Below are 11,973 nucleotides of genomic sequence, written 5' to 3'. Positions count from 1 at the left end.
ATTTATTTATTTATTTATTTATTTATTTATTTATTTATTTATTTATTTATTTTTGTGGGGACATGGTAGATGTGTATATTTATGGAAAAATTAGATATTTTGAAAAAGGCATGTATTGTGTAATAATCACATCAGGGTAAATGGGATATTCAGCACCTCAAGCATTTATCGTCTGTGCTACAAACAATCCGTTTATGATCTTTTAGTTATTTTTAAATGTATAATTAAATTATGTTTGACTGTAGTCACCCAATTGTGCTGTCAGATACTAGGTTTTGTTCATTCTTTCTAACAATTCATGTACCCAGGAACCATCCTCACTTCCTCCCCTCCCTACCCCTTACTCCCCTCCCATCTTCTGGTAACCATCTTTCTACCCTATAGTTTCATGGGTTTAATGGCTCCCATAAATAAGAACATGCAAAGTTTGTCTTTCTGTACCTGTCTTATTTCACCTAATATGATAACCTCCAGTTCCATCTTATATTTATGTTTTAGTAGTGTTACATCATTATTCTTTTTATAAATTTAAAGTCATTATTTTATAGTATAAGATATTGGCCTTTGTGATAAGTAATCCATGAGGATCGTACCATTATTTGGCTAAACAAAAGGACATGACAGTTAATTCCTAAAATGGTTTTAATAAGTAGTAATATTATATTAATTTATACAAAATAAAATATTCATTTTAATATTTAAAATTATTAACTTTTCACTAATTTGTTAGGCTCAGATAAAGCTTTTCAATACCACTTTTCATACCTTTAAAATGAATGTCATCATAGTCAGTGAATTTATTTTACAACTGCCTAATACACTCTGTGGTTATATTTTCTAAAATTTTTTTTTTTTTTTGTACTGGAGTGAGTCTTTCCTATCAAATAGTCTTTCCTACTTGTGTTCACATTGGCAATATCCTGTGGACCAGTTAGTGTTGCTTCAGCAATATTTAACTTCTAACTAGAAATTACGCTGTATTCAACCAAATTTTAAATTAGTTAATATGAGCAAGCTGAATAGATTGATTTTAATGTCTAGTTTCTAAAAAGTGTACTACAGATATTTTCTTAATAGGCCTAAAGCCCCAAATTAAGCAAAACCTTATTCAAATCTGTATAATAGGAAATAAAATAAAATTAGTGTTGATGTTGATAATAATTTAACTTTGCATAAGCTTACTACTTCTTTTCCTTTCTTTTGACTTCAGATGCAATAACAGAACCCAGTGTGCAGTGGTGGCAGGTCCTGATGTTTTTCCAGACCCGTGTCCAGGAACCTATAAATACCTTGAAGTGCAGTATGAATGTGTCCCTTACAGTATGTATATTCCTATACTTTTCTTGGAAAGAGAAAAGATATTAAACTGTGTTTTGCATGCATTGACAAATATTCTCTATGAAAACATAAATCACATAAATTAAATGAAAAAATGGGCTAATATTAATATTTGAGAATCATAGACCCTCCCCGCCATCAGAAGATTTAAATATTGCCTACCCTATCCTACAGCGTTTACTTGTGATTATTTCTGTATATGAATACCTATTCTAACACACTTTTCTTAATTAATGCAAGAATATAAAACATTTAGAAAAAGGTTGGGGGGGTGTTATACCAATTATCCAGGTCCAAGCAGATAAGACGTGAAAATGAACAATACAATTATATATATAATGTATAGCAATTTATACATTTTGAATTTGGTAGAAGAATTATATCTAAGCTTCATCTGCTGTCAACATTTTGAGAATTAGAAATATATTCATCCGGAAGGAGTAGACCAGAAAGAAAAAAATAAAGATTAAAAGAACTAACGTACTCTTCAGACTATATGTTTTACAGCTTCAAGAATTATGTCTTTGCAATGTTTTTATCAGATATGGTATATGCCAACAACATATCTTTTCTTCAGGAATAATGAAGAATCAAAAAATCTAAAATGAAACATTTTCTGACAGCATCTCAAAAAAATTATCTAACTCGTTAATTATTTATGAGATTCTTAGTGAAAATCACTCAGAAATTATGTATTTTCATAATAGATGTTCAGCTTATCCCAGAGATAGAAAACACCTGATATCATAAACAAATCCTAGGTTTCAACTTCCTTTGATGTTTCATAAGAAGCAAAGTATCTGGGGATCAGCAAGTTTACTTTTGTGAAGATAGTTCTAGGCTTGCCTCATTCACACTTATTAAAGAAGCAGGACATTACTCGTGAGCTGGAAGTATACATACTTCAGTAATAGAAATTTGACCAATAAGAGATGAATTGAAATTTTAAAATAGTAGTGAAAACAATTGAGAGAAAATTTCATTCAGCTTCATTTATAGAATGAATGATTAGAGAAAGTTTATCTTGTGAAGTTTTATAAGCTGATCATTGTTATGAAAAAGCCTCTGCCGGGCGCGGTGGCTCAAGCCTGTAATCCCAGCACTTTGGGAGGCCGAGACGGGCGGATCACGAGGTCAGGAGATTGAGACCATCCTGGCTAACACGGTGAAACCCGTCTCTACTAAAAAATACAAAAAACTAGCCGGGCGAGGTGGTGGGCGCCTGTAGTCCCAGCTACTCCGGAGGCTGAGGCAGGAGAATGGCATAAACCCAGGAGGTGGAGCTTGCAGTGAGCTGAGATCAGGCCACTGCACTCCAGCCCGGGCGACAGAGCAAGACTCCGCCTCAAAAAAAAAAAAAAAAAAAAAAAAAGAAAAAGCCTCAGAGTACAAGATTTATTAATATCTCATTTAGCTTACGCTTCTTATATTGTTATCTCTATAGGCCCTTCTATTTGATAAAGCCCCTACTAACCATTATTATTCACTAGTGATATTTTAAGGAAATAAAATTTGTTAACCATCTTGGAATTGGGACAGTTATACTTGGGTTGCACAATAAGACCTTTGTGAAATATAAAGACTCCTTTTCTACAAAGGCATTTTATTTAAAAAAATGCAATAAGGTGAACCTTGCTTTTAAAGACAGTTTTAGGAAACTTACATTCATATTTTTATGTTCATATTTTGAAACAAAAGGTGAAGTAAAATTTCAGATTGTAGATTTTGTCATAATTTTTTAATTAAAGAATTTCACAGCTGTCTCTTCAATTTCCTGTATTCTTTTAAAATGTCTTTGAGGATAGCCACTTCAAAATCCTCTGCCAAACTCATTCTGAAATATCATCTACTTAAATCACTTTAACATAAATAAGAACTTGCTTATACACTTTTGCATAAAGGGATTATGGTTTACCACAGATTTCCTTTCTCTAATAAATTTTCGGAGATGGGCAATTTGGTTCCTTAATATCCTATATTTAGAGAATTCTGATCATCCTGAAAGTTTACTGACTACCTTAGAATATTGTATCAAAATATGTATCTAATAATTTCATTAAATAAGAATTATACACTCAGGTATACCCACTTGCCAGTTTATATACTGGTTTAATTTACACATTGTACTCTGATCGTGTCTGTTTAAATTATCTGGAATATGTTTCAGTTAAAAGTATAATGTAGAATTGGAATTCATTTAATAAACTTAACATGATTTGAAAAGAAAATAACCTAAAAGAAAGTATAAATCATAAAATAAACTATAGTGACTCATTTGAAAGGCAGATTGGTTTAGGAGAAAAACAACCAGAGATCAGAGAACATGGGTGTGTTTGTTAGTCTGTTTTTTGTTGCTATAAAGGAATACCTCAAACTGGGTAATTTAGAAAGAAAAGAGGTTTATTTGGCTCACAATTCTGCAGGCTGTACAAACAGAGCACCAGCATCTCCTTCTGGTGAGGCCTTGGGGAGATTTTACTCATGGTATAAGGTGAAGGGGGAGCAGGTACATCATATGGCAAGAAAGGGAGCTCCCAGACCCGGTTTAATAACCAGTTCTCACATGAACTCATTACCATGGGGAGGCCATCAAGCCATTTATGAGGGATCTGCCCCCATGACACAAACATGTCCTGCATAGCCCACCTCCAACACTGGAGATCACATTTCAACATGAGATTTGGAGGGGACATACATACAAACCATATCATTCGGTTTAGAATACAATCTGATTACTTAACAAAAAAGTAGGTACTTCTCCTGGATCTCACCTTGTAGACCTTCCCGGACCTATTAATAAATCCTGATTTATTTCAACACTCAGCTGTTTTTTTCTTTTCTTAAGCATAAAATTCATGACTCTCTAATGGTGAAAAGATTTACTTATTTAAAATAGTTATTGTTTATTGACACTTAACCACATGCCGTTTTCTACATGGATAGTGTTTACATGCATAAGTTATTTGATTTTTACAAGATCCTCCCTGTTATGTGTGAGTATCACCATTTTTCTGAAGAGGGAACTGAAGGTCAGTAGATAAAGTGAAATGTCGCATGTGAAATGTAGACTCGCTAGAGAATGGCAAAGACTAGATTTGGGTCTGTTTCTAATACCTGTTCTTAAGGACCTAGCTGTATTTCTCTCCATAACTGTTTTTCATTTATATTTTCATGAGCCATTTAATCTTCTATAGTATTTTTAACTCATAATTTTCATCAGTACATTAATGGTATGTGGTGAAAGAAAGTGCTTTAAGGGCCCGAGCCCTTTTTCTTAGTCCTTTACTTATTTATTTTAAAGACTTTTTGTTCTTTTTCTTAAAGCAGCTGAATCACTACAAACTTTTATTTTCCCAAACACTTTATGAAACTTTATGCTGTAACTAGTTTGTAATACTGCTTGCACTTTAGAATGAGGCTCCTAAGTAATATACTTTTTTAATTTCCTGTATTAGAGAAAATCCTTGTGCTTAACAATATTTTATGATCCTTGATAAAAGATCCCTATTTCATTAGTGTGAGGGAAGCTTCAGACTTAGGATTTAATATTAATATTGGAATTAAACAACTGAACAAACAATGTTAGGTTCTATTTGTTATACAGTTTAGTAATATCCATTTCCATTTCAGATTTATGACCATAAACTTTAGTGTTTATAGTAATGTATTTACTATTTATGAATGTTTTATTCTTAATATTGATATGTGGAAGAAACATTATTATTATTTTTTATTTATACATAGTCCTGTGTGTGTCTATGTGTGTGTGTGTGTGTGTGTTTCCATGGCAATATTCATTTTTAAGATGAGACTTTTTCATAGAAAAAATGTAGAAAAACACAATTTATAGGAAAACATAATAATAATGAAACATATTAAAGGTAATATAGACAAAGAGTCAATAAAGTTCATTGTATCACATAAGAGAAGTAAAGTTTAAAGTATCTGAGAAAAGCTTGCAGTAATTCTTGCATGGAATTTTAGGAGTCATTAAATAGGTACATAATTGAACAATAACAACTTTAGAGGAATTTTAGCTTGAATCAATCAAATGATATGACTTTTAAAGATGTCAATGAGAAAGAAAATAAGAAGAGTTAGTTTTTAAACTGTTTACTGAGACCACTTTCTTTGAGTGTTTTGTACTCCTTTTTCAGAATCACTGAAGTTGTATATTTAATCTTATCTAAGTCCTACCTTCTTACTTCTGTTCTGTTTTTTCTTGTTTGGGTTCACAGACACACTTTTTCTGAAAAAATTTGGAACAGATGAATCAATACTTTTCTCTGTTCCTGGTACACCTCAGTTCCAGTGTGACTTTTGTAGCCTTTGCATTTACTTAGGAGGTTTAATATTCTTCTTGAGTGGATATTTTCTCCCCAGGAGATGACCCACATATTCAAGAGGTTAAACCTCACATTTACCAATGCCACGTTTTTGCTCTTCCATCTTTCTTCTTCTTCTTGACCTACCTCCTTCCCTTCTGACCTGATTTGAGATTGAAATTGTGTCATCTAGAGCTGCCTTCATTCAGCAGGGTTACAGGGATGACTTATATTCGAGAGAAGACAATAAAACAACTAACCACCTACTCAGAGTATTTCTGAGCAGAGAATCTTTACTTTATATCCTGCTGACAAATTGTCTTTCTTTGGAGGCATACAATTTCACACACATTACACACAAAAGGTGTTTGTCTTCTCTCACAATCCAGCTTTTCTCTTCAATTCTTTGTTTCTTTTTTTTTTTTTTTTTTTTCAGAAGTGTAAAGCATATATTACTTATTCTAGCAATCATGGTGAATTTTCTTAGGAAATTGTGGGGGGAAGTACGCAATTTGGAAAGTGACTAGCAATGAATGTTTGATTAAAACAACCTTGTTATAGCACTTAAGACTTTCTCACTAGTCACGTTAGCCATTTGAATAGTTGTGTGCATGATTGTCCTTATGAACAGGAAAGAAAAATGAGCATTATTGGAAAAATGATATTTATAAAGAATCATATAACTGTTTCATCATTTTTACTAAAAGAAAAATGTATTACACATTTAGCATTTAAAACAATCTAAATATTTAATTATAAATAGTTAAATACATGTTTGCAACTAATGTCCAAATGAGTGCATTTTTAAATGTGTACACATTTGATTACTATTATGTAAATAAATAAGTACATATTTTTTAACTCATCGTGCTGAAATTAACTGATATTTTTAATTTTAGAAAGATCACAAAAATGTCCAAAGTATATTTTAATTTACAGTGTCTTTTTCTGTTTCATATATACAGTAGACATTCAATAAATATGTATTGAAAGACTGGAAGAAGAAAGAAAATGTAGTCAAATGGCTTCTCCAAAAGTACTGCATTCATTGCTAGAATCATAAACACAAGAAACTCTTGTCTGCAAATAAGACCTTATTAATTCAAAATAAAGATCTGTTTTTTAAAATATACATTACATACATTTTAGTTTCTCCAAATTACTTTGTGATTGCAATCCTCAAGAAACCAGCAACCATCTTTTTTTCATATTATTATTATTACATATGCCTTTGCAAGTATTGTCCCTTGTTTAAGTGTTACTCTCTCTGTATCAGCTATATAAATATTTTAGAGTTATATCTCTAAGAAAAAAGTTTTCTTCTTCTCTCCCACTCTTTCTGTCCCTTACTACAGTTTCTTTCCCTCCAAATAATGTTTCTGTCCTTCACAGTATCTTTTATATAACAGATGATTCACAAAGCTCTGGGAAATGAACCAATGATTAATTAAAAATCAATTTAAGCCCTGCTTATATGCCAAAAATATTGCATATTCATATACATTGCTATCATCATTCTGTTTAGAAAATAGTAAGCATAGCTGGAGTTACTTTCTTTCTTAAAAAAAAAAAAAAAAAAAAATTGTAGACCCAGGGTCTTGCTATGTTTCCCAGGCTGGTCTTGAAGCAATCTTCCTGTCTCAAGCAATCTTCCCGCCTAGGCCTCCCAAAGTTCTGGAATTACAGGCATGAGCCACTGTGCCCAGCAAGTATACTTTCTTACAGGTTTTAATCGTAAACTTCCTCCTGCCTTTATTGAACTTCTTCACATGTGCATGGAAGTTATCTTCAACTAGATTATATTACTTGCTTGTGAGACCTCCTCCTTTCATATTCCTTTCATTCAACATCTATTGAGTACCTACTGCATACCAAGCACTATAATGAAATATTAGGGGTCAAAAACCAAGATAAAGATTCTGTCCTCCTTCAAGGAGTTCAGTCAAGTGGGGCTTAGAGTACTAAATTTACACTGTTAGCTTAAGCAATTAAGCATTTCACATTAGAAACATTCAGAGAAGGCACACTGATCCAAAGTGACTGATATTTGACTAGGGTGGTGGTGGTGGGGATAGATGGCCTCATGGATGCTCTTCTAGAGAAGGTGACCCTTAGAGAGCTGTATTGTTTTTGTTTTTGTTGTTGAGACAGGGTCTTGCTCTGTTACCCAGGCTGAAGTCCTGTGTCAAATTCACAGCTCACTGCAGCCTGGACCTCCCTGGCTTAAGCGATCCTCCAACCTCAGCCTCCAGAGTAGCTAGGACGGCAGACACATGCCACCACACCCAACTGATTTTTGTATTTTTTGCAGAAATGGCATTTTGCTTGCTGTTGCGGTCTTTCTGCTCTTTAGCTCTGCTAGGTTCCAGTTCTTGTCTTACAACCAGGAAGCATTAGCCACACGGGCACTGGAGAGTGAGTAGAGTAAAATTTATTAAGCAAAAGGAAAGCTCTCAGCAATGAGGGGATTTCAGGGGCGTTTCCCTACCTGAAGATGGAAAAGTGCCCCATGTGTCTGGGTCTGGGGTCTTTTATGAACCCAGAATAGGGAGTGCATGCTGATTGGTTTGTGAGTGTGTAAAAATGTTTACAGTGAAGACACCACTCAGAAGGTGGGCATGACAGTGTAGAAAAACAATTAGGAAAGAGTAGCTATATGTAAAATAGGTGAAGGGTGGGGATCAATCAAAGGAAAGCGCACCAAACAGGAAGACAAGTTCTCAATCCAGTCCAAGGATTTAACTTGTAGCTTGGCTTTCAGGCTTTAAATTGTCTGTGGCTTGGAGGTGGGATTTCACTGGGGACCCCCCACTATCTGCCTAGGCATTTGGCTGCCTCCTGCTGCTCTTACTTTGACCAGGCTGGTCTTAAACTCCTACACTCTAAGGATTCTCTCACCTTTGCCTCCCAAAGTGCTGCGACTGTGCCCTGCTAGATATGAGTCTTAAAATATGAATAGACGTTCCTGAGAGAAGAAGGGCAATCATTTTTAGCAGAGAAGACAAGATAGGTAGTAAATTACATGGAGGATGTGAAACCAAAACCGTTTGGTATTTGCATGAAATATAAAATGCAAGAGGTACAGAAAATAAACCCATAGATAGGCAAGGCAGAAACCTTGTACTTCCCTGTATGCTGTGATTTCTCTGGAATCTAGTACCAATCACAATGTACAACATAGAGAAGGTAGTGAACCATTTCTGAATATCATTAATTGATATGTTATTAAGAAATGTTTTTTTGAAAATCTGTGAAAACCAACTTTGGCTAGTTTAAATTAAATAAAGCAGAGGTTTTTATTGGCCAAATACAAAGTATTAGTTCCAGAAACAAAGGAGAGAAAAGGTGAAAAGCCGGGGCTCTGAAAAAGTAAGAGTCATCAGGACTCTGTGTTCCCGCTAATCTAATTCCTGTAACTCTCTAGGCTGGGACACCAAGGCTTCATGAAATTCAGTAGCAGAGTATTGTTATGACGGAAGAAGAATGGGCTGGCAAAGAGCTTATGTGTGACCAGGAAGGGTCAGATCCCCATAAAGATTTTAGAGCAAAGACTGCAGGGTCGTGGTGGTGGGCCAGATTCAGCCTGCCAAGGGATTCCCTAGGCCTCCAAAACACCTAAAAGTAAGATTTAACATAAAGTCTGGAGCAACACAGACCTTGTGTTCCTTTTGGGCAGCAACAGGCTAGAGCTGATTTGGTTCTGCCCACTTTGGATGGGTTCTGTGCTTTTCTGTGTGTTGTATTTTTCAATAATTCATTGTTGTATTCTAAAGGTTCACCTGAATAATTTTAAATATTTCCTGGCTTCTGAAAGGTATCTAAATTTGCAACTGTTGCTCTAGAGTTTCATTTTAATAGATGTAAAAGCACTCTTAATTGTTAGCATTTTTTTTTTTTTTTTTTTTTTTTTTTTTTTTAAGCAAGATCTCGCTCTTTCACCCATGTTGGAGTGCAGTGGCACAATCACAGCTCCCTGCAACCTCCACCTCCTGGGCTCAAGTAATTCTTTCTCTCAGCCTCCCTCCCAAGTAGCTGGGACTACAGGTGTGCACCACCAAACCTGGCTAATTTTTTAAATTTTTAGTAGAGACAGGGGTCTCACTGTGTTGCCCAGGTTGCTCTCAAACTCCTGGGCTCAAGAGATCCACCCACCTCAGCCTCCCAAACTTCTGGGATTACAGGTATGAGCCACTGCTCTTGACACATTTTTTTTTTCCTTTTAATTCTGAAAAGCTAGTAATAAGTTCTTGCAACAACAATAATTCTATCAAACATGTTTATTGCTGCCTACTGTGGTCCAATAACTGTGCTAAATGCCAGTGAAGACCTTAGTCCCACAGGTAAGGCAAATAATGAACACATGAACCAATACATGTAAATAACAAAGTTAATGATAAAAGAAATCAAAAGTTCATGATAAAAGAGAGGAAAATCAGTATGATTCTATGATAAAGAACAATGAAGGGGCTGTTTTACAGAGGGTGTGATGAAATATCTGAAGAGGATATTTGGAGGGTGTGATGAAATATCTGAAGAGAATATTTGAGACCTGAAGAATAAGAACAAGATAGGCCAAGAGTCTGGGAAAGAGAACAGCTCCAAGGGTCTTGAGGTAGGGAAGAGGTTGGCCTGTTCTCCTAAATGATAGAAAGACAGTATGGCCAAAGTCCAGTTAGATGAGGTAGACAGACTTGGAGAGCTGCTAACCAGCAATTAACACTGTCACCACTACTGATTTTCATTAAATCATTTTTTTTTTTTTTCAAATTTCTAGGATCTGTTGAGAATGAAAATATGTTTGCAGAAGAAAATTAAATAAATTGACCTTCTCTTTCTAATATATATTTTAGAAAATATTACATTATATTACAGCAATATGGATAAACTTACATCAAATAAACCAAACATCAGATGGTATAAACATCTTGATAAGATTCATATAGACTTAGATTAATAATATGTAAATGTACACTTAGATATTAATTAGTAAGGAATCAAGATGAATTGAGAGCATTAAAAAATTAATTGGATTGACCAAGTTAGGAAAATATTTGGTTTAGGAAGTAAAACTTTATTATAGACATAAAAGATCGAAGGGGTTAGCTCAACCATGCTCATGTAGCTTTATTCAAAATAGTAAAATATAGAACTTATGCACTTAAATTTAATTCAAAGAAATGTCTATAAGTTATTCAAATTGAACACTATAAACATGGGATTAAAATATCTTGTTTTAAAAATATACCACATACAAGAAGAATAGTTAAAAACATACAAAGGCAAGGTTTTCATCCCAAAGTATTTGTTGCTGAGAAGATCTTACGGAAAACATGTTGTGTGAGATCTATAAAGTAAGTTTCCAGATAAAACTGTTCTAAATAAATGTAAAATTGAGTAAAATGCTATAAATTAGCATTGTTGATTTTCTTCTACTCCAATCATGAATCTTATGAAACTAAAAAAAAATTAAATAATTGCTTTAGAAAGCATTTTATCATTCAAATACTTGTTTATTTAAAAGATTTGTTTTAAATTGACACATAATTGTATACATCTATGGGATACAGTGTGGTATTTTTATACACTTATACATTGTGTAATGATCAAATCAGGGAATTGGCATACCCAGCACTTCAAAAATTAATTTCTTTATAGTAAGAACATTCAAAATAGTCTCTTCCATTTACAACATGTCATCATCAACTATAGTCACCCTACTGTGCAATAGAACAACAAAGCTTATCCTTCCCATCTAACTGTAACTTTTCACATATTGACACATCTCGCCTCATTCCTCCCTCCTCCCCATCTTCCAGTCTCTGGTAGTCACTGTTCTACTCTTACCTCTATGAAATCAACATTTTTAGATGCCACATATGAATGAGATCATGAGATATTCTTCTGTCCCTGGCTTATTTCACTTAACATAATGTCCTCTAGGTTCATCCATAATGTCACAAATGACAGAATTATATTCTTTTTTATGTTTAAATTTAACATGATACCTCATTAAAATTAGTAATTAGTAAAGGAATATATATGTTAATACTTTTGTTTATATTTTGGAAAAAAGTATCAAATGGTAGGAGATCATAATTCCTGTTAATACCATAACATTTTTAATTGTCTATTTTTTTTTCAAAACCCTTTTATAAAATCCAAAGTCAAATAAATACTTATTATATGATAGGCTCAATAAAGTTCCCCCAAAGAAGTCCATATTCTAATTCTCAGAATGAATATGTCATCTCAAATGTCAAAAGAGATATTACAGTTGTGATTAAATTAAGTATATTAAGATGGGAGGTTA

At 33.7% G+C, this 11,973-nt stretch overlaps 1 protein-coding gene across 7 annotated transcripts in view; it reads left to right on the top strand.

The window, feature by feature from the left end:
* Positions 1-11,973, top strand: part of ADGRL3 (adhesion G protein-coupled receptor L3) — a 902,055-nt gene that overhangs the window by 494,742 nt on the left and 395,340 nt on the right. For all 7 annotated transcript variants that reach the window (XM_031935344.1, XM_031935342.1, XM_031935341.1 and 4 more), the window contains one exon: positions 1,211-1,320. In XM_031935344.1, the coding sequence (XP_031791204.1) occupies positions 1,211-1,320 (110 nt within the window). The remainder of the gene's footprint in view (positions 1-1,210; positions 1,321-11,973) is intronic.

Source organism: Piliocolobus tephrosceles, chromosome 3, assembly GCF_002776525.5.
Source record: "Piliocolobus tephrosceles isolate RC106 chromosome 3, ASM277652v3, whole genome shotgun sequence".
Classification (NCBI taxonomy): Eukaryota; Metazoa; Chordata; class Mammalia; order Primates; family Cercopithecidae; genus Piliocolobus; species Piliocolobus tephrosceles.
The sequence above is the reverse complement of the archived record's forward strand: the minus strand, read 5'-3'. Positions and strand labels throughout refer to the sequence as shown.